The sequence below is a fragment of the Pristiophorus japonicus genome, chromosome 11 (genome assembly GCF_044704955.1).
Source record: "Pristiophorus japonicus isolate sPriJap1 chromosome 11, sPriJap1.hap1, whole genome shotgun sequence".
NCBI classification, from domain to species: domain Eukaryota; kingdom Metazoa; phylum Chordata; class Chondrichthyes; family Pristiophoridae; genus Pristiophorus; species Pristiophorus japonicus.
Window position 1 is genome coordinate 74,464,562 of NC_091987.1, and position 24,052 is coordinate 74,488,613.

General features: G+C 44.4%; 1 protein-coding gene across 7 annotated transcripts in view; it reads left to right on the forward strand.

The window, feature by feature from the left end:
• Positions 1–24,052, forward strand: part of LOC139276085 (syntaxin-binding protein 5-like) — a 671,748-nt gene that overhangs the window by 160,709 nt on the left and 486,987 nt on the right. For all 7 annotated transcript variants that reach the window (XM_070893547.1, XM_070893550.1, XM_070893548.1 and 4 more), the window contains exon 3: positions 22,804–22,885. In XM_070893547.1, the coding sequence (XP_070749648.1) occupies positions 22,804–22,885 (82 nt within the window). The remainder of the gene's footprint in view (positions 1–22,803; positions 22,886–24,052) is intronic.

Below are 24,052 nucleotides of genomic sequence, written 5' to 3' on the forward strand. Positions count from 1 at the left end.
TGACCCCCGTCCGGACGGAATTCCTCATCGGCGCCAAACCCCGGAACCTCCCTCGGGGGCCGGCGCCTCACAACTTGAGCCGCCTCGGGGAAATCCCCTCCGTGCCTTTCAGTTCCGTGCGGAGGGGTTTCCTGTACGGGCTGCTCCTGCACACTCTCAACTTTGCCATCCTCGCCGGCCGTCCGGACACGCCATGGCGTACCATCTTGCCGTCCGGAGGAGGCGGGGGTCCTCCCACTATTCATCGGGGACTTGGCCTGGAGGGTGGTGCACGGAGCAGTGCCGTGCAACAAATTTTTAAGCCGGTTCACGGACTCCCAGGCCGCCTGCAATTTCTGCAGTCTGGAAGAGTCCGTGTTCCATGTTTTTATGGAATGCACAAGGTTGCAGCCCCTGTTTTATTATTTGAAGGGGGTCGTTCAACCTGACTGCCTGCCTCTCTTCCGCTCTTACATCCGGTCCAGGGTGTCCTTGGAGATGGAGCACGCGGTGTCCACCGGTACGCTCACGGCGTTCCGCGAGAGGTGGGCACCGGAGGGACTGGAGTGCATCATCACGCCCGGCAACCAAATTTTAATTTGATTTTACGTTTTAAAGTTTAATTTGTTTTAATTGCCGGTGCTTTTAGTGTCCCCCTCCCCTTTTATAGGGGGCACTTGGAAAAATGTGATTTTAGCGCCCAAAAAAAAAACCAAAAAAAAAAGAAAAACAAAAAAAAAAAACCACAAAAAAAGGGGGAAAAAAAGGGGCCTTGAAAATGTCTGCTGTGTCATCCAGGGCGGGTGGCACGGTTTAATGATTATGTTTTTTTTCAGGTAAACTCAAAAGAGTTTCATGCACAAGGACCCCCAGGTCCCTCTGCACCACAGCATGTTGTAATTTCTCCCCATTCAAATAATATTCCCTTTTACTGTTTTTTTTTTCCCAAGGTGGATGACCACACACTTTCCGACATTGTATTCCATCTGCCAAACCTTAGCCCATTCGCTTAACCTATCTAAATCTCTTTGCAGCCTCTCTGTGTCCTCTACACAACCCGCTTTCCCACTAATCTTTGTGTCATCTGCAAATTTTGTTACACTACACTCTGTCCACTCTTCCAGGTCATCTATGTATATTGTAAACAGTTGTGGTCCCAGCACCGATCCCTGTGGCACACCACTAACCACCGATTTCCAACCCGAAAAGGACCCATTTATCCCGACTCCCTGCTTTCTGTTATCCAGCCAATTCTCTATCCATGCTAATACATTTCCACTGACTCCGTGTACCTTTATCTTCTGCAGTAACCTTTTGTGTGGCACCTTATCGAATGCCTTTTGAAAATCTAAATACACCACATCCATCGGCACACCTCTATCCACCATGCTCGTTATATCCTCAATTCATTGAAACTGGAATAACTTCCTCGAAGATATACATTAGTGTTGCTATGGTCCCAGCCTGGTTTAAGTGGAGCCCGCCTTAATGGAACAGCTCTCTCTTTCCCCAGTACTGATGCCAGTGCCCCATGAATTGAAATCCCTTCTTCCTACACCACTCTTTGACCCACACATTTAACTCTCTGATCTGCTTGACCTTATGCCAATTTGCATGTGGCTCAGGTAGTAATCCAGAGATTATTACCCTTGAGCTTCTGTTTATTCTACAGCGAGGCCTGGGTGTCATGGTACGTCAGTCATTGAAAGTTGGCATGCAGGTACAGCAGGCGGTGAAGAAGGCAAATGGTATGTTGGCCTTCATAGCTAGAGGATTTGAGTATAGGAGCAGGGAGGTCTTACTGCAGTTGTACAGGGCCTTAGTGAGGCCTCACCTGGAATATTGTGTTCAGTTTTGGTCTCCTAATCTGAGGAAGGACGTTCTTGCTATTGAGGGAGTGCAGCGAAGGTTCACCAGACTGATTCCCAGGATGGCACGACGGACATATGAGGAGAGATTGGATCGACTGGGCCTGTATTCACTGGAGTTTAGAAGGATGAGAGGGGATCTCATCGAAACAGTTAAAATTCTGATGGGACTGGACAGGTTAGATGCAGGAAGAATGTTCCCGATGTTGGGAACTAGGGAACATAGTCTAAGGATAAGGGTTAAGCCATTTAGGACTGAGATGAGGAGGAACTTCTTCACTCAGAGAGTTGTTAACCTGTGGAATTCCGTACCGCAGAGAGTTGTTGATGCCAGTTCGTTGGCTATATTCAAGAGGGAGTTAGATATGGCCCTTACAGCTAAAAGGATATGGAGAGAAAGCAGGAAAGGGGTACTGAAGCTCCTCAAACTCCTTCAGCAGAACCTAATTCTTAGTTCTACCAATGTCATTGGTTCCTATATGGACCATGACAACTGGATCCTCCCCCTCCCACTCCAATGGCTGAATTTTCGGCTCTTCCGTTTTCGAGGTGATAATGGCGGCGGGGCAGGGGGGTTATCGGCCGGGAATAGTTTGCGCTTTAGTATGCAAATTTGGGCATCTGGGCTCTACTTCAGGGGGCGCACTGCTATGGAAGGCTTTGTACACTTGTCGGGCCATGTGCGCTCCAAGAGAAGCCTTGGAGAGGGGAACCTAAAAAAAAAATTCCTGAAACATTGCACACGCATCTCAACACATATCGCTCAAAATTTTATAATAAAAAACACTAGTGTTTACTTTTACAGCACATTACTTCCTCTGCGCCGCCGGCATGGCTGGTCTGCTCTGATTTCCCAGGCAGTCATTACAGGCGCACTTTTGGGCGGATGGATTGGGCAAGTGTCAAAACTCGTGCCCGTGTCGCAACCAGGGGCGTTGCACACCCGGTGCAGCTCTTCCCGGCTATTCAGCATTGCCGCAAAACCCAACCGGAGTATCGCGGCGGGGCACAGGGGACCTCACCACTGCCTTTCACGCCGCTCTGGGGCAAAACCGGAGCGTAAAGGGTTGGAATATCCAGCCCCAAGTTCTTCTCCGGCTATGAGGAGATATCCTTAACTCGGGCACGGGGAGGCAACAAACCTCTTGAATTCCCTGCAGAGAAGAGTATCTAGCCCCCCTGACGATACTGTCCCCTACCACTACCACATTCCTTTTTACTCCCCCCACTCGAATGACTTCCTGTACCTCGGTGCCGTGGTCATTTTTCCCATCCTCCCTGCAATCCTTTTCCTCAGTCTTACAGTTAGCAAGTTCCTCATTACTGTTGGACAGGGTCAAGGGCTGAGGCTCCTCCAGCATTACATCCTGGGTCCCCATTACTTCCTGACTCGCAGTCATAAGAACATAAGAAGCAGGAGTAGATCTCGAGCCTGCTCTGCCATTTAATAAGATCATGGCTGATCTGATCTTGGGCTCAGCTCCACTTCCCTGTCTGCTCCCCAAAACCCTTCACTCCCTTTATCGTTCAAAAATCTGTCTACCTCCACCTTAAATATATTCAATGACCCAGCCTCCACAGCTCATTGGGGCAGAAAATGCCACAGATTTACAAACCTCTGAGAGACAAAATTCCTCCTCATCTCAGTTCTAAATTGGCGACCCCTTATTCTGAAACTATGCCCTTTAGCTCTCGATTCTCCCACGAGTGGAAACATCCTCTTTGCATCTACCTTGTCGAGCCTCCTCATTATCTTCTATGTTTCAATAAGATCACCTCTCATTCTTCTAAACTCCAATGAGTATTGTCCCAACCTGCTCAACCTTTCTTTATCAGTGAAGCCCTTGATCTCAGGAATCAACCTAGTGAACCTTCTCTGAACTGCCTCCAATGCAAGTACATCCCTCCTTAAATAAGGAGACCAAAATTGTATGCAGTACTCTAGGTGTGGCCTCACCAATACCCTGTACAGTTGTAGCAGGACTTCCCTGATTATATACTCCATCCCCCTTGCAATAAAGGCCAACATTCCATTTGCCGTCCTGATTACTTGTTGTACCTGCATACGAACTTTTTGTGTTTCATGCCAGGGTCAAATGGAAGGGGTATCAGTGGGAGAACATTTTGGTGCTAGTGATCATAATTCAGTCAGATTTAGGGTAGTTAAGGAAAAGAACAAAGGTGGATCAGGAAAAAAAGTTCTCAATTGGGCTAAAGCCAATTTTGCTGAGCTGAAATGGGAATTGGCCAAAATGGACTGGAAGCAGCTACTTGATGGGAAATCAGTGTCCGAGCAGTGGGAGGCATTCAAGGAGGAGATCCTGGGGATACAGAGCAAGCATGTTCCCTGAAAGAAAAAGGGTGGGGCTAACAAATCTAGAGCCCCCTGGATGTCGAGAGACAAACAGGGTAAGATAAAGAAAAAAAGAGAAGCTATGACAGATACCGATAAATTAATGCAGAAACTCTAGAGGAGTATAAAAAGTGTAGGGGTGCAATGAAAAAGATATCAGGAAAACAAAGAGAGAGCATGAAAGAATGTTGGCAAGTAAATTCAGGGAAAACCCAAAGATGTTTTATAAATACATTTAAGAGCAAGAGGATAACTGGAGAAAGAGTGGGCCTATTAGTAGAGACCATAAAGGAAATCTGTGTGTGGAGACAGAAGATGTAGGTATGATTCTTAATAAATACTTTGTATCTGTTTTCACAAAAGAGAGGGGCGATGCAGACTTTGCAATAAGGGAGGAGGAGCGTGAAATATTAGACGAGGTAAACACAGTGAGAGAGGAAGTATTAAGCGGCTTAGCAGCTTTCAAAGTGAATAAATCCCCAGGCCCGAATGAAATGTATCCCAGGCTGCTAAGTGAAGCAAAAGAGGAAATAACAGAGACTCTGACCATCATTTTCCAGTCCTCTCTGGCTACAGGTGTGGTGCCAGAGGCTGCTAATGTTGTACCTTTGTTTAAAAAGGGAGAAAGGATAGACCGAGTAATTACAGGCCAGTCAGCCTAACCTCAGTTGTGGGAAAATTATTGGAAAAATTCCTGAGGGACAGGATAAATCTGCATTTCGAAAGACACAGATTCATCAAGGACAGTCAGCATAGATTTGTTAAGGGACGGTCATGATGACTAACTTGATTGGATTTTTCGAGGAGGTAACCAGGAGGGTTCATGAGGGTAGCGCATATGATGTAGTGTATGTGGATTTTAGCAAAGCTTTTGATAAGGTCCCACATGGCAGACTGGTCATAAAAGTAAAAGCCCATGGGATCCAGGGCAAAGTTGCAAATTGGATCCAAAATTGGCCCGGAGGCAGGAAGCAAAGGGTAATGGTTGATAGGTATTTTTGTGACTGGAAGGCTGTATCCAGTGGGGTTCCGCAGGGCTCAGCGCTGGGTCCCTTGCTTTTTGCGGCATATATTAATGACTTGGACTTGAAAATTGGGGTATGATTAAGAGGTTTGCTGATGACACTAAAATAAGCTGTGCGGTTAATAATGAAGAAGAAAGCTGCGACTGCAGGAAGATATCAATGTACTGGTCAGGTGGGCAGAACAGTGGCAAATAGAATTAATCCAGATAAGTGTGAGGTAATGCATTTCTGGAAGTCTAACAACCAAGGGAATGCACATTAAATGGTAGGACACTGAAAAGTGTAGAGGAACAAAGGGACCTTGGAGATCCACAGATTCCTGAAGGTAGCAGGCCAGGTAAATAAGGTGGTTAAGAAGGCATATGGAATACTTGCATTTATTAGTCGAGGTATGGAATACAAGAGCAAGGACGTTATGCTTGAACTGTATAAAACACTGGTTAGGCCGCAGCTGGAGTACTGTGTGCAGTTCTGGTCACCACATTACAGGAAAGATGTGATTGCTCTAGGAAGGATGCAGAGGAGATTTACAAGAATGTTGCCTGGACTGGAGAATTTTGGCTATGAGGAAAGATTGAAGATGCTGGGTCTGTTTTCTTTGGAACATAGGAGGCTGAGGGGAGACCTGATTGAGGTGTATAAAATTGTGAGGGACCTGGATAGAATGGATAGGAAGGACCTGTTTCCCTTGGCAGAGGGGTCAACAACCATGGGGCATAGATTTAAAGTAATTGGGGGGAGGTTTAGAGGAGATATGAGGGCGATGTCTTTACCCAGAGGGTGATAGGGGTCTGAAACTCATTGCCTGAAAGGGTGGTAGAGGCAAAAAACCTCACCACATTTAAAAAATACTTGGATGTGCATTTAAAATATCGTAACCTACAGGGCTACGGACCAAGAGTTGGAAAATGGGATTAGGCTGGATAGCTCTTGGTCGGCCGGCGCAGACACGATGGGCCGAAATGACCTCCTTCCGTGCTGTAAATATCTATGATTCTATGCGCAAGGATCCCCAGGTCCCTCTGTACTGCAGCATTTTGTAATCTCCATTTAAATAATAATTTTATTCTTTATTTTCCTGCCAAAGTGGATAACCTCCCACTTTCCCACCTTATACTCCATCTGCCAAATGTTTGCCCACTCATTTAGCCTGTCTATATATTCCTTTGCAGATTCTTTGTGTCCTCCTCACAACTTGCTTTCCCACCCATCTTTGTATCATCAGCAAACTTGACAACATTACACTCGATCCCTTCAGCCAAGTAATTAATATAGATTGCAAATAGTTGAGCCCCCTGCATCGATCCTGTGGCACCCCACTGCCACCCGTGCCATCTGGAAAAGGGCCCATTTATCCTGACTCTCTGTTTTCTGTTAGTTAGCCAATCCTCTATCCGTGCTAATATATTACCCCGTGAACTTTTATCTTGTGCAGTAACCTTTTATGTGACACCTTATCGAATGCCTTCTGAAAATCTAAATATACCCCATCCACTGGTTCCCCCTTACCCATCCTTATCCACCCAGTCAACATACCATTTGCTTTCTTAGTTGCTTGCTGTACCTGCATGTTAACTTTCAGTGATTTGTGTACAATGACATCCAGGTCCCTCTGAGCACCAATATTTCCCAATCTCTCACTGTTTAAAAATGTTATATATGTAAACTTGTATTTACTCTGTACAGCCACCAGAGGGCTCATCCCCTGGAGTCCCAAGGGACCCCATAATCCCTTGGGAGCACAGGTATTTAAGGAGGCCTAACAGGTTGGAGAGGCACTCTGGAGACCTGCAATATAAGACTACGGTCACACTTTACTTTGAGCTCACAGTGTTCAGTCTGACTCTTTCTTCATACATAACAAAAAAATACTCTGTTTTTCTATTTAAGTGGATAACTTCACATTTCTCCACATTATATTCCATTTGCCATGTTCTTGCCCACTCACTTAGCCTGTCTATATCCCCTTGAAGTTCTTTTACATTCTCCTCACAACTTGCAATCCCACCTAGCTTTGTACCATCAACAAACTTGGATATGTTACATTTGGTCCCCTCATCCAAATCAGTCTCCACAAAGAGTCTGTGTTTGGTCTGTCATGGACAGATGCATCTACAACAGGTAGATTACGGAGGACGAGATCAAGTACGTTTTTCCCTCGTGTTGTTTCTTTCATCACCTGCTGCAGGCTCAGTCTGGCAGCTATGTCCTTCGGGACTCGGCCAGTATTGGTGCCACCGAGCCACTCGTGGTGATGGACAATGAAGTCTCCTACCCAGAGTACATTCTGTGCCCTTGCTACCCTCAGTGCTTCTTCCAAGTAGTGTTCAACTTGGAGGAGCACTGATTCATCAGCTGAGGGAGGGCGGTAGGTGGTAATCGGCAGATTTCCTTGCCCATGTTTGACCTGAAGCCATGAGACTTCATGGAGTCTGGAGTTAATTTTGAGGAGTCCTAGGGCCACTCCCTCCCGACTGTATACCACTGTGCTGCCAAGGATGGGTCTGTCTTGCCAGTGGGACAAGACATACCCAGGGATGGTGATGGAGGAGTCTGGGACATTGACTGAAAGGTATGATTCTGTGAGGTATGATTTTGTGAGTATGACTATGTCAGGCTGTTGCTTGACTAGTTGCATGACTTTTCGCATGCCCCCAGATGTTAGTGAGGAGGACTTTGCAGGGTCAACTGGGCTGTTGTCGTGTCCGAAGCCAGTATCTAGGTCGATGCCAGGTGGTCCGTCTGGTTTTATTCTTTTTGTAGCAACTGAGTGTCTTGCTAGGCAATTTCAGAGGGCAATTGAGAGTCAACCACATTACTCTGGGTCTGGAGTCACATATAGGCCAGACCAGTTAAGGACGGCAGATTTCCCTCTCTCGAGGACACTAGCTTTTTATTCCAGATTTATTTCATTAACTGAATTTAAATTCCCCAGCTGCCGTGGTGGGATTTGAACTTGCGTCTCTGTATCATTAGTCCAGCCCTCTGGATTACAAAGTCCAGTAACATAACCACAATGCTACCATTCCCAGCATTATACATTCCCTTAAGAATAAAAACCCCATGGGAAAATTGATCAGACCGTGGCTAAGAAGAGAAGTTAAAGATAGTATTAGAAAGGAAGAGGCTTACAATGTTGCCAAAAAGAATAGTAAACCTGAGGATTGAGAGTATTTTACAATTCAGCAAAAAAGGACCAAGAAATTGATCAAGAGAGAGAAAATAGAATATGAGAGTAAACTAGCAAGAGACATAAAAACAGATTGTAAAAGATTCTATAGGTATGTAAAAAGGAAGAGATTAGCTAAAGTAAATGTGAGTCCCTTCAGGCAGAGACAGGAGAAATTATAATGGGGAATAAGGAAATGGCAGAAACGTTAAACAAACACTTTGTCTGTCTTCATGGAAGAAGATACAAAAAACATTCCGGAGATAGTAGGGAACCAAAGGTCCAGTGAGAATGAGGAACTTAAAGAAATTAGTGTTAGTAAAGAAATAGTACAGGTTGACCCTCTTTGGTCCAGCACCCTTGGGACCTGACCGGTGCCAGACTAGAGAATTTTCCGAACCATGGGAGGTGCTGGCAAAGCACTCTCTGGTGAGTTTGTAGAGTTCACTATGCGAGTTAATAGTGGCTCCTAGTACCCATTATCTGGCTCGGGGGTTCTCAACCAGAGATCCGCAGCCACCTCGGGGTTCGCCCTAAATAACCACCAGGATTTTTTTTAAAGGAAAAATGCACGGTAGGGTTGAGCTGAAAAAACTGGCAGCTCCAGCCCAGACCTGTTTCTCCCCTCCCGATCATCTGCACACTGACGGCAACAGCTGTCGCTGATCCCAGGTCCTTAACTATGGCTCGGACTCCCTGTTCAGTAAATGCACTTGGCCACTTTGCCGGAGCAAATCGCTTCCCCAAGCAGGAAACTTTCAACCACAGGCCCGGTAAGGAGGCCGAATCCGATTTCATCGGACTTCCGGAAGTGGGGATTTTGGCTCTCCCGGCTATGGCTCGCGTCAGCCCAGCCTGAACTTTCACACCCGGTCGTCCCTCTCTCTCCCTCCAGCGATTTCTGGTTAATGATTTACCCAGCCTGAAACTTTGTCTCTCCAGCGACTGAGTCTTTCTTATGTTTGGTTAATCATTTAACCAGATTCGGACATAGTCTCTCCGGTAATCAAGTGTCAACTTTTGGTTAATGATTTGACCTGCCCGGGCCTCCCTGGCCTGTACTCGGCCGACTTTGGAACTCTTTCGGGGCTTAATCGGATTGAATGCGGCCTCTTACGCAAGGGAGCCGAAGCCCCTGCCTTTGCCAGGCTTCAGGCTGCTGTTTTTTAAACGCAACCAAAAACTCCCAAAATGGGAAAAAATTCCCACCCAAAAAGGGTTAAAAGTCGGTTGGACGACAGCCCTGGTTGGTCTCTGCAGACCTGGAGGCTTGAAACATTACTTTGGAAAATCGACCAAGTCTTAATCTGCTACCTCCTACCTCTGTGCAGGTACCCCGCCAACTCCCAAGTACAGAAATGACAAGTGTCAAGTCGGCGGGACAACGGCACACCTCCATCCGAACATCAGCATCTAAGTCGCTGCAACGGAGGTTTTTTATTTCTCCATCTGGACTTCCGACATTTGCTAAGTTGCAACTCATTAATTATGGCTCGGACTCCCCGTCCAGTAAATACACTTGGCCACTTGCCGGGAGCAACTCACTTCCCCAAGTGGAAAACCTTTAACTGCAGGCCCGGTAAGGCGGCCGAAACCAATCTCATCAGACTTCCAGAAAGGGGGGGAATTTGGTTCTCCCGATGCCCCAGCCTGAACTCTGGTCTGTTGGACGACTTCGGAACTCTCTTCGGGGCTTAATCAGGTCGTATGCGGTCCCTCGTGCAAGGGAGCCCAGGCTCTGCCAGGCTTCAGGCTGCCATTTTTAAAGCCCGGCCAAAAACCCGAAAAATGGACAAAAATGAAAAAGAATTCACTCCCGAAAAGGGTTAACAGTTGCAGTACAACCAGCATAATTCCTCCAGAATCACCTGTTCAACCGATTCGACATCTAGAGTTACGACCAAAACGTCTGACTGCACCTTTAACTATTGCCGGATCAGGGATGTTTCCTGACTAAAGAGTCGTGGACTGGAGAGGTACAACCTGTACTGGAGAAATTAATGGGGCTAAAAGCTGACAAATCCCCTGGACTTGATGGCCTACATCCTAGGGTTTTAAAAAAGGTGGCTACAGAGATAGTGGATGAATTGGTTTTGATCTTCCAGAATTCCCTAGATTCTAGAACGGTCCTCGAGGATTGGAAGGTAGCAAATGTAGTCCCGCTATTCGAGAAAGGAGGGAAAGAGAAAACATGGAACTGTAGACCAATTAGCCTGACTTCATTAGTAGGGAAAATGTTAGAATCACAATATGATTAGGCAGAGTCAACACTGTCTTATGAAAGGGAGATTCTGTTTGACAAATGTATTCATGTTTTTTGAGGTTGTAACTAGCAGTGTTGATAAGGGGGAACCAGTGAATGTAGTGTATTTGGATTTTCAAAAAGCATTCCATTTGGTGCCACACAAGAGGTTTTTACATAAAATTATGGCTCATGGGATTTGGCTTAATACATTAGCATGGTTTGAGGATTGGTGAGGCCACACCTGGAGTATTGTGTACAGTTTTGGTCTCCTAACTTGAGGAAGGACATTCTTGCTATTGAGGGAGTGCTGCGAAGGTTCACCAGACTGATTCCCGGGATGGCGGGACTGACATATCAAGAAAGACTGCATCAACTGGGCTTGTATTCACTGGAGTTCAGAAGAATGAGAGGGGACCTCATAGAAACGTTTAAAATTCTGACGGGTTTAGACAGGTTAGATACAGGAAGAATGTTCCCAATGTTGGGGAAGTCCAGAACCAGGGGTCACAGTCTAAGGATAAGGGGTAAGCCATTTAGGACCGAGATGAGGAGAAACTTCTTCACCCAGAGAGTGGTGAACCTGTGGAATTCTCTACCACAGAAAGTAGTTGAGGCCAATTCACTAAATGTATTCAAAAGGGAGCTAGATGAAGTCCTTACTACTCGGGGGATCAAGGAGTATGGCGAGAAAACAGGAAGGGGGTACTGAAGTTGCATGTTCAGCCATGAACTCATTGAATGGCAGTGCAGGCTAGAAGGGCTGAATGGCCTACTCCTGCACCTATTTTCTATGTTTCTATGTTAATGGACAGAAAACAGAGTAGGAATATACGGATCATTTTTGGGCTGGCAGGCTGAAACTGGTGAGGCACCGTAAGGATCAGTGCTTGGGCCTCAGGTATTTACAATCTATATTAATGACTTAGATGAGAGGACTGAGTGCAACGTATCCAAGTTTGCCGACTATACAAAGCTAAGTGGGAAAATAAGTTGTGAAGAGGATGCAAAGAGATATAAACAGGTTAAGTGAGTGGGTAATAAGGTCCCCCCCCACAGACTGTAGGAATAACTGTCCCGTCCCTCCACAGACTGTAGGACAAACTGTGCTCTTCCCCCTCCCCCCCCCGCCCTCCACAGACTGGGAATAACTGTTCTTTCCCCCCCCCCCACAGACTGTGGGACAAACAGTTTCCCCAACTCCATAATTTTTATACAGAAAAAATATTTGTGTTGTGTTACGGGGGTCTGCGGAATTTTTATAACACGGGTGGAGGGCCTTATAACCAAAAAGATTGAGAACCCCTGGGTTAGAGTACTATGAACAGTATTGAACTACAAATTACAGGAAGGATATTTTGGCTTTAGAGAAGGTACAACAGAAATTCGCTAGGATGCTGTCTGGTACGAGTAAACAAAAATACGAAGAAAGACTTGAAAGATTGGTCTTATTTTTCCCAGAACATCGCAGATTATGATACGATATGATAGAAGTGTATAAAATTATGAAACGATGGGACAGACTTTCCAGTAGTTCAGGAATCAAGAACGAGGGGTATAGTTACAACACGAAATGTAAGAAGTTTAGAGAAACCTCTTTATAGAGAGTTACATGGTTGTGGGATTCATTTCCCGGATTAGTGGTTTAGACAGAAAATATAATGGGCCATAAATTGCAGCCTCTCCGGGTGCGTACGATGTGCGCACACACCCGAAGAGGCCTCGCAAATGCTAGTTCTTGGCGCACAATGTGCAGGCGCCGAGAGCCAGCATTTGTGAACTGTCGAAATGTCCTTTGACAGATTGAACGGATCCCGGGAAATTTGAGCTATTTGTCCAACCCCTCCCCATCGAATGTCTTTCAAACTCTTAAGCCTGGTAAAAACAGGCATTTATCAGCGTTAAGAGTTTTAAGTGATAGAAAAATTAAATTTTATCACTAATCCATTAAGATAAGTTTATTTTTACCCCTATTAGAACATATTAAAACATTTAATTAAATTACATTTCAATTAATTTTAAATATGTGAGGTGTTTTATTTATTAATTGTGTTGTGTTTCTGTATTTTTGGGGGTATTCTCATTGATAGTAATGGGAGCTCATACAAACGGAACTCCCATTATTATCAATGAGAATACTCCATGATCATTGATGGTCCAAGCCCACGTGATCCCAGTTTGCGCTTACCTTCCTGGGATGTGTGAGCCCATATGCTGGGCTGCGACTGGAGGCCTCGGACCGTATGTATACCTTCCTCCGGGGCCATCAGGTACTTTCGTAAAAAAAAGTTTCGGTCGGAGGCGTCCACCCGCAGGAAGCCTCCGACCGCAATTTCTGGGCCATTAACTCATGGACATCGTGGGGGTGGGGGCGGGGGGGGGCGGCAGGTGGCTGCTGGTCGGATATCCGGAAGAATGTTCAGCGTGTCTGTCAGTGGTTTTTTAATTCAGCCCACTCATGAGCATTTTACTTCCGTGTTTGGTGTCCAATGAGGATCCACATGACGCGATCTCAAATCCAGTATTTAAATAGCCAATCCGAAGATGGAATTTAGAGGAGTATGGATTGGCAAGAAGAGATAAGGAAGTGTAAGAATGGATTCCAGGCAGTCAAAGGTTGTGCCATGGTTCTACATTACAACAGTAACTACACTTCAAAAGTACTTCATTGGCTGTAAAGCACTTTGGGACATCCTGAGGTCATGAAAGGTAGTATATGACTGCGTCTTTCTTTTTCAAGTCTTTCAATGATGCTTCACTTGATGTGCTGCTGGGGTCAGTGAGGAGCCGGAGAAATATACTCTTCGCCAGCAATAGGAGGAAGAAACCTGCTGCTGACATCTAAAAGACGTGGCTGGATGTAGCCCAGGAGGTCAGCAGCAGGAGCATAGTGCCATGCTCATGGATTTGATAGAGGAAGTGCTTTAGTGATCTTACCAGGTCAGGAAAGGTGAGTAAAATTGCATGTTCACTTGCATCTTGCTGTGCACATCATTTCACCCCCTCACTCTGCCATGTCAAGCCTACTTCATCACAACACTCCTCACACCCATTTATCTTGCAAGCACACCCATCCTTCTCTTTCTATGTACTTCCTCACATCCCCATCTACCTATCTACCATTGCCACTGTGTGTTTCATGTCTCTCCCTCCCAAATGCATTGCATCAATTCGGTGAACACATGCCATTACAGTCACTCACAGGTCTTTTCTTTCCCTAATTTCAGGAGAAAAGAGTACATAGCATTCGGGAAAGGGAGAGAACCAGAGGTGATCCTTCACAGATTTTCCAACTCACAAGTACTGGAGATCAGTGGTATTTTGGAATCCCTGGCCATCAGAGATGGGGACCTCCCGGCCACGTGGTGACACAATTAAATATTAGCGATCCACATGTTATTACAGCACTCAGTCATGTTGACTTGATTTCAACAACGAGTGAAATATGTTCATCATCTTATTGATAAATTGCAATATTCTTATCTTGCCAGTTCTAATTTCTTTTATCACCGATAGGGCTTTCACATGTGCAATAGGAGTCATTGCGAATGACGATTCCTTCGTGGAGCTGATTTCTTCTGAGGGTGCACCATCATAGGACTGGTGCACACCATGCACAGCTCAGATTCTCTCACTTCAGTGGGACTAGTTAGGCAGATAGTTGGGTTTTCACCTGGTGACTCATCTTCATAAGTGAGCAAGAGCAAATGGTGGTGGCAGGGACAGCAGTGGAGAGTTCGCATTGGAGGACACAGGTCTCTCCAAGGTCTGCTCAGCTGAACACAGACGCTGTACCCTGGGGGCAGTCGATGAAAAGGAAAATTATTGAGCAGCAGCAAAGAATTCACGATGCACTGATGCCTTCCCAGCACACTGAACATGACTACAGCGAGAATGGAGGAGGAGTCCTCAAGCATGAGAGGGTTGATGTCTCGGGGCATTGCAATGATGTGTTCTTGTATGGATAGAGTGGCCAACTCTGTGGAACATCAAACGCTGCAACGAAATGAGTCCATGCACGCCTTGATCATGGCCGTGCACACTCTGGATGCCAACATGTCTGCCACTTTAAATAGGATGACAGATGGTCTTACAGTATTGCACTAATCTGCACAAAAGTGCTCCAGCACATTGGTAGGAGTGAAATGTGCTATGAGAGGGATGATGGTGAAATGGGACATGGAAGTGGGGACTCCACTCAAAGTACTTTCACTTCTCACCCGTTGTTTTCCCCCCGCCCCCCTAGTCAGCACCCAACATACTGGCTGTTCTCCTAATGGCAGAGTCTGCCTCTACATATGTAGAGCAGTCTTTGGCATGCCCCTCATGGTCTCCAAAGCCCAGAGGTCATCAGCTAAGAGCATCTCAGCAGTCCGAGCAGGGATTTGAGCAGCCTGCCTCTACCTCTGCTGAATCCACAAAGGTTACACCATATTAAGCAGAAGGAAGAAGAAAGCTTTGTAGTTTCACAAGTGTGTATGAGAGAATGTAACGTCGTGAAGTTTCTATTGTTTAGTTCAAGCGTATTAACTTTATTCTTTTGCTCCACTTTCCCGTCTTTCCCATTCTTGTTGCTGGGTAGCAAGTTGTCTATTAACTTGCTTGATGATGAAAGGAAACACATGAATTGACAGGGACCAACAAGGGAATGTGCAAGGGGTGGTTGGTTGTTTGCAGGACTGCTTTGTGTCAGCGTCATTGGGACAACGGGGAGCAGGGTGGACACCCTGGCCACTGCATATTGAAGGGCACCTCCAGATCTGTCTAAGCACCTGAAACGCATCTTAAGCATGCCATTGGCTTGTTCAATCACATATCTGATGGTCTGTGCATTCATTGTAGTGCTGGTGACCTTCATTAGTTGGGTTTCTGAGAGGTACCATCAGCCAAGTTTGAAGTGGGTATCCTTTATCTCCTAGCAACCACCTCTTAAGTCTGGTTGCAGGTTCGAAGGTGTCAGGGAACATGGATTGCCGCCAGACAAAAGCAACATGGCAGCTGCCCGGGAATCTTGCGCACACCTGCATAAATATCTCTTTGTGGTTGCATACCAGCTGCACATTGATAAAGTGGTGTCATCGCAGATGAAGCTCAAGTAATTGCCTGCCCTGGCAAACAGCCCATCAGTCACCTGCCTCATGCATTTGTGGACTGCTGACTGGAAGATCCAGAATATGTCTCCAGCAGAACCATGGAATGATCTGGAGGCTAAAAAGTTGAGGACGGTGGTGACTTTGATAGCTACTGGTAACATGTGACCACAAGGTCCAGCAGGCAGCATTTCATCTTCTAGCTGGCTGCAGATGTCTGCCACCACCTGACTCGACAACCTGAGGCCCCTGAAACACTGCTGTTCAGACATGTCAAGGAAACTCAGCCGAAAAATTTGAAAATTAAGTGAAATATTGCTCTAATTGAGCAATCAGCATATGTTAATAGGCAACCCACCTCTCCTGATTGTCTTTGAGTAGAATTTATTACATAATCTAAAATAGTAATTTGTTGGCCCTCTGGGGGATTTAGTTAAAAATGTCATTATTCTTTTATAAAAACAGAAAATGCTGGAAGTCTCAGCAGGTCAGGCAGCATCTGTGGAGAGAGAAACTCTCTCCACAGATGCTGCCTGACCTGCTGAGCCTTCCAGCATTTTCTGTTTTCTGTTTTTATTTCCAATTCCAGCATCTGCAATATTATGCTTTCATTTCTCATTATTCTTTTATAATTTTAACTCCTCCCTCCCTTCCCCCTTTTCCTATCCCCATTCCTTACTCCCCCCTTCCTCCCTTCCTGTCCTTCCACTCTCCATCCTCTTCCCTTCCCCTCGAATTTCACGCTCCTCTCACTTTTCCACCTTTTTTCTCTTGCCTCCCTTCAGGTTAAAATTCCCCCCATGTCAACATTCAAGATTAGATTGGACATTTGGATAAAGGGAAATAGGAACAGAGCAGGTAAATGTGATTAGGACTATTTGCTTGAGTAAATGGTAAAGAGAGTTGCGGAGGAGGGACAAAGGAATGAAGAGTGCGGGTGGTGGGGTAAGGAGGGGTACTGCAGAGGGATGAAAGGGTTGAAGAGGGAATGGGGAGAGATGAATTCAGGAGAAGAATGTGTGAGGGCGGAGAAGGGAGTGAAGATGGCAGAGGGATGGGTTGAGGGGAAAGGGAGAAAGGATCTTAGCACTTATATCAGATCTAAAACTTTAGCAATTGCACAGCTACAATGTCACATCTAATCTAAATGCTTCACATTCTGAATGTGTAAGGAAATATGACCTAAACAAATCTTGATGGGATATCTAACAAAGCATCAGTGATGCTTAGATACTCATCCTGTCACACTGGAACTGCTGCTGCAGCACAAAATGGCTTTAACCAACCTTGGCAGTTAAAGCAGATTGAGTATGATTGTTTTCATTTTGTCAAGATAGAAATAAAGATTACAGCACAAGATTTTGTTTTCCAAAATATTAAAGGATATTTATTTAATATATTTAAATTGTATATCCATAATTGCCGATGAATAAAAGCTCTTTTTACACACAAAGTGTTTTAACTTTAATTTTCCAAGGAAAATCCATGGGTTTCCTGTGTCCTACTCACCCCTCCAATGGCCTCCATTGTTTTTATGGTTTAAAAAAATCACTTCATTTTTCCTCCCTCCCTTCCCCTAGGATTGGTGCAAAAAGTTGTATAACCCAGTCGACGAACAGCACCCACCATCAGTTGGACTTGCATTACCCATTTAATCTACTTGATATTTTGTGTGGCAAGTTGCTGGAAGTGTGAGATGGAAACGACACGGTCTCCTCTACAGGGCATCTGAGATCTGAGTGAACAGGTCAAGCAACTATATATCTCCTTAACCAATCAGATTGAAGGATTCTGAAATTAACAGCACAGGTTCTAAGCAAAGAAGTGCAATTTAGAATGGAGAATTCAATGTTAAATCAGGCACAGAAAGAGAAATAAAGAGGAGGAAATGAAGATTGGATTAAGAGAGAAACAAGAAACAAAGAAAAAGTTTTTTTTTTTAAGTATTTTAATTTAAATTTTTTTTAAATTCCAACAACAATTAGAAGTATTTCAGAAGTATTAGAGCAGGTTCCAAAAATGGAGAAATGTGAACATGCAGCTGAGAAAGATTGATGCCTATCTATTTAAAATTCAGAATGTGAAGATATTCACTCTCTTCTTCAAACTACAGCCAGTAAGGTATTTGACAGTTTATTCTGGAATGCCTAGCATTCTATACAGTAGTCTACCTCTCATGGAGTACATACTGTTCTATTTGCAGAAGATAACTGCACTTGTGTGCAAAAGTTGATGATTGGACAAGGAGCTCTTAGGCTGGAAGGCTTTACTGAACTTGAACGTCCTCTTTGTGGCAGTTTGTTTACTGCTGCTCCTCCATGGCAAGCACTAAATTACTACTATTATGCAGCATCCAACATACTACAGTTATTCTATGAACTTCATCTGGATTGTAGTGCAAGGCACTACCACAGCAGTCTAAATATGTCCGAGATCTGCTATATGATTTTATGCTTTGCAATGTGCAGTATCGTAAGCTTGCTCTTGAGCTGTATGGGTGTTCTGTATTAGTATTGTTAGCCAACTTTAGAGTGGGTAATCCATGTCCTGTGGGAACTAATACAAAAGCAAAATACTGCGGATGCTAGAATCTTAAATAAAAACTACGTGCAAAATGTCAGGTTTTTTTGACAATTCCAGTTTTTGGAGTTCCGGATTTGGGACATTGCACCTGTACAAATAAATAGCTGGAACATTCTTTGTTCCATTCCTCCCTCACCCCTTTTTCCAGTACATTGATGACCGTATCGGTGCCGTTTCCTGTCTTGCCCTGAACTAGAACATTTCATTCATTTTGCAATCAATTTCCACCCTCCTCACCTTCACATGGTCCATCTCTGACACTTCCCTTCCCTTTCTCAACTTCTCTGTCTCCATTTCTGGGGATAGGCTTTTGACAAATTTTCACTATAAACCAACTGACTCTTACAGCTACCTGGACTACACTTCTTCCCACTCCGCATCCTGTAACGACCCCATTCCATTCTCCCAGTTTCTCTGTCTCATCTGTTCTGAATCTGCCACCTTCCACACGAGTGCCTCGGATATGTCCCAACCGAGGACTGCCCTCCACCATGGTTAACATGGCCCTCGACCTTGTCCATTCTATTTCCCGCACTTCTGGTCTCGCCCATTCCCCTCCCTCCCAAGGTTCCCCTTGTCCTCACCGTTCACCCCACCAGCCTCCACGTTAAATGGATCATCCTCCACTATTTCCGCCACCTCCAACGTGACCCCACCACCAAACACATCTTCCCCTCCCCTCTCAGCATTCCGAAGGGACCACTCCCTCCGTGACACCTTGGTCCACTCCTCAGCCCCCCCGGAACCCCTTCCCATGCAAGTGCAGGATATGCAACACCTGCCCTTTTACCTCCTACCTTCCCACTGTCCACAGCCCCAAACACTCTTTCCAGGTGAAACAGCGATTACACCTCGGATTCTGAAGGACCCTCTGCTCTCCTTCCAACCACACATCCTCTCTGTTAACAAAACCAACATTGAGGATTGAGGAAAAGCATGATTTGGAGATTCCAGATCATGGTAATGTTCATTGCTTCATAGTAATGTTGCTGAAGCATTTTAGTAGACATGTGACCATAGTATGTCAATCCAGATAAGGAGTTTGTACATTTGAATAGCAGTGAAGGGATCCAAGAAATCCTAAAAAGCTAGCTTTTCGGAAGAGGTTCTACAGCTTATTTTGGATGGCAGAGGGAAGTTGAAATGCCAAATAAGAGTGACATGGCCATAGCCTGCCCTGACTAGAACAAGATTTTTTTTTAAATTCCCGAAACAATGAATTTAAAGAACCATATGGACGAGCTGAATGAGAAATGGAATTAGAAGTGATTACTAACTTAACAGTATAATCTGGTGATATTTTTCCACCAAACAGTACAACAAAGTTATATTTTTAAGGAGCATACTGCAAACACAAATAGAATTCTTTGATGATCCAGCTTTATAGAATTATATATATTATACGATAAATATTAGAATAACTAAATATTGCCAATTCCATCAACAAAAATCATGCACATTTTATAACTATATATATGTTTGAAATCATATTTGACAAATCTGTTATAACTAGTAGAATAGATAAGGGTGAACCAGTGGATGCAGTGTATTTGGATTTTCAGAAAGCATTTGATAAAGTGCCACACAAGAGACTATTAAACAAAAGTAGGGCTCGTGATTGGGGGTAATATACCAGCATGGATTGAGAATTGATTAACAGACAGAAAACAGAGAGTAGGAATAAACGGGTCATTTTTGGGTTGGCAGGCTATAATTAGTGTGGTACCACAACGATCAGTGCTTGGGCCTCAGCTTTTAACAATCTATATCAATTATTTGGATGAGGGGTCCAAATGTAATATATCCAAGTTTGTTGATGATACAAAGCTAGGTGGGAATGTAAGTTGTGAGGAGGATGCAAAGAGACTTCAAGGGGATATAGACAGGCTAAGTGAGTGGGCAAGAACGTGATAAATGGAATATAATGGGTCTGAAATTCCGGTCGGAGGCTTCTTTCGGACGAACGCCTCCGACCTGAGAATTTTTACTAAATTCCCTGGTGGCCTGCGATTCCGGTGAGGAGGCCTTCTCCTCCCGTGCTTTGAAGCGGGCTCCTGTCCTCAAGGTTCGAACGCAGAAGGTGCAGTCACGTGTGACTGCACAATCAATCAGGTACAGTATTCTCATTAATAGCAATGAGAACTCTGTATCTACGAGTTCTCATTGCTATTACCTGTAATGAGAAAAAAAACACACTAACCACAACAAAAAAAAACCACATCTCACATAATTAAAATTAATTGAAATTAAAGTGTGTTAGAAAAAAAAAATTTTGATTTAAAAAAAAAAAAGAAAAAAGTTTTGTAATTAAGGTTTAAAATAAACTTAGCTTAGTGGGCAGGGTTTTTAACATAAAAATATATTTTTAAATTCTATTTTTATATGTTTTAAAACTCTTACACTGGTAAAAGTAGGCTATGCGCCTGCTTTTACCAGGCGCAAGAGTTTTAAGGACATGAGATGGGCAAATAACGCAATCTTGCCCTTGCGAATGTCCTTGCTGCCGAGATGCATGTGATCTGTCAAGCCAGAACTTGACAGATTGGAAAAGCCCGTTTTTGGCGCATGTGCATCGCATGCCGAAAACCAGCTTTTGCGATGTCTTCCCGGGTCCATACGGACCCAGGGAGGTCGGAATTTCAGGCCCAGTGTGGAGAAATGTGAAGTTATCCACCTTGGTAGAAAAAATAGAACAGTATTTTTTAAACGGTGAGAGATTGGGAAATGTTGGCGTTCATAGGGACCTGGGTGTCCTTGTACATGAATCACTGAAAGTTAACATCCAGGTACAGCAAGCAATTAAGAAAGCAAATGGTTTGTTGGCCTTTATTACAAGAGGATTTGAGTACAAGAGTAAAGATGTCTTATTGCAATTATATAGGGTCCTGGTGAGACCACATCTGGAGTATTGTGTACATTTTGGTCTCCTTACCCAAGGAAGGATGTACTGCCACAGAGGGAGTGCAACGAAGGTTCACCAGACTGATTCCGAGGATGGGGGGATTGTCCTATGAGGAGAGATTCGGCTAGGCCTATATTCTCGAGCGTTTAGAAGAATGAGAGATGATCTCATTGAAACATACAAAATTCTTACAGGGTTTGATAGGGTAGATGCAGGGAGGATGCTTCCTCTGACTGGGGAGTCTACAACCAGGGGTCACGGTCTCAGAATAAGGGGTCAGCCGTTTAGGACTGAGATGGGGAGGAATTTCTGCACTCATAAGGGTGGTGAATCTTTGGCATTCTCTACCCCATTGGGCTGTGGATGCTCAGTCATTGAGTATATTCAACAACAACAACTTGTATTTTTATAGTGCCTTTAACATAGTAAAACATCCCAAGGCGCTTCACTGGAGTGTTCTAAGACAAAACAAATACATTTGACACCGAGCCACACAAATGACCAAAAGTTTGGAAAAAGAGATAGGTTTTAAGGAGGATTGAGAGGCAGAGAGGTTTAGGAGAGAGTGCAGAGCTTAGGGCATAGGCAGCTGAAGGCATGGCCACCAATGGTTGAGCAATTATAATCAGGGATGCTCAAGAGGGCAGAATTTGAGGAGTGCAGACATCTTGGGGGAGGGTGGTGTGAGACTGAAGGATATATTCAAGACAGAAATCGATAGATTTTTGAATATTAAGGGCATCAAGGGATATGAGGATAGTGCAGAAAAGTGGAGTTGAGGTAGAAGATCAGCCATGATCTTATTGAATGGCAGAGTAGGCTCGAGACGCCAAATGGCCTACACCTGCTCCTAATTCTTACGCTCTTATTTAATGCAAGGGATGCACAAAATGATGTGTGTATTTATCATGATGTCCCTTGCATTAACATATGGCAACTTATATAATTTATACCTTTTTTGTGCTCATTAAGGTGAAGGATATTAGTGCTGGGGCCTTGAAAACTTCCCATTTCAATAACTCCCTGCCACCCATAAGGACAGTTAGGTGTAGGATACAACTTGCACTCTGCCTCAACAATGTGTCTGAGCCTCAACCAAGCATCCTGGTTGTGTTTGCTCCAATGTGACATCCTCTAGCCTCTATGGGCAAGAATGCCAATTTTATGCTGTGGATTCAGATTACACAAATCTATTTTAAGTACGACCTTTACAACCAATAGAGACTTTCACCCTCTTTGTCTTGGCTAGGCTTGAACCAAGTTCCCAGAGGTGAAAAGCCAGCATCTCTTTTTAAACCATGCTTTATATACAGTATAAGTTTTATGCCGGACTCATGAGTATATTTGATGTCTACTTTGGCAATTATCCTAAATTAGATTTAGGTACTTGTTTAGAATTGAATGAAGGAGTTCTGAAGTGAAAATGCAACCAACTGCTGTAATTGGAAGAAATTTCCATTTTTTTTTACCCACATCAATTTAAATGATTAACTGGTTTTAAATAAACATTGCTTTAAAGCTGGTGATTCTATTTCCTGAATGCTTTTTGCATGAACAGTTAATAGCAGATTCCTTGACAGATGTTTTATCAGACTCGGTCGTCCTGGTGTTGACTGCTACTGCCAACATGATAGTGGGGCTGCTGTGCTGCACCTTCAGTTCCTGATCAATGAGGTAAGCTAATAATACTCAATTGCCTGATTTCTGATAAATACAGGGAAACATTGACATATAATGGCATACACTTAAAAGATGCTGATTGGCCAATGCTGATAGATGTGCAGTTGGATGGTAAAATCCATCGCATTAGGGAGGTGCCCCTGACTCTGGCCAGATTTGCAAGATCAGTTCACCTAAATAATTTTGGTAGGCTCCTTGACCACCCCTGAAGTCAACCTGAGAGCAGTTAGAGAATGGCTACGGCAGACCTTGGGCATCTCCTATAGTTTCATGTAGCCCATGGCCTTGGGGCTGCGCCAAAGTGCTGTTTTAAAAAAAATTGCTTTAGCATAGAATTTCCGTGTCCTTTCATTTTTTTAACTCTTCCTCTTCCTTCCCATCGTGCTGCTGATAGCAACCCTGGATGTCGGTAATGTTTGCCAGGTGTAAATTACAACAAATTATATTGTATCTCATTATAATAAACCCACCCCATATTTATATGGACATGTAGCGCATTTGTAAAGAGGTGATGGATGGATGGATGGATTTGTGAAAGGGAAATCATGCTTGACAAATCTTCTGGAATTTTTTGAGGATGTTTCCAGTAGAGTGGACAAGAGAGAACCAGTTGATGTGGTGTATTTGGACTTTCAGAAGGCTTTCGACAAGGTCCCACACAAGAGATTAATGTGCAAAGTTAAAGCACATGGGATTGGGGGTAGTGTGCTGACGTGGATTGAGAACTGGTTGACAGACAGGAAGCAAAGGGTAGGAGTAAATGGGTACTTTTCAGAATGGCAGGCAGTGACTAGTGGGGTACCGCAAGGTTCTGTGCTGGGACCCCAGCTGTTTCCATTGTACATTGTTAGCGTTAGTGTTTTCTCAGAAGAATCACTCAACACTCAGAGTCGGTTCCAACGCCTGGCGGCCTTTATTACGCTCAGCGGGGAGGAAAACTCAGGACCGTATCCAGGTTTCTCTCCACAGAACAAAGGGTTACATGCACCTTTATATGTTTCACAACAGTTACAAACAGTTTACTACAGCTACACAGCCCATCACGGCTGGACACAAGCCAATCACAACGATTATAGATTACATATAGGTTCTTTTAACCCAATAGAATTCCCCTAGTGTCCCGGGAACCATATGTTCGGTTATTGTCGGCTTGGGCTGATC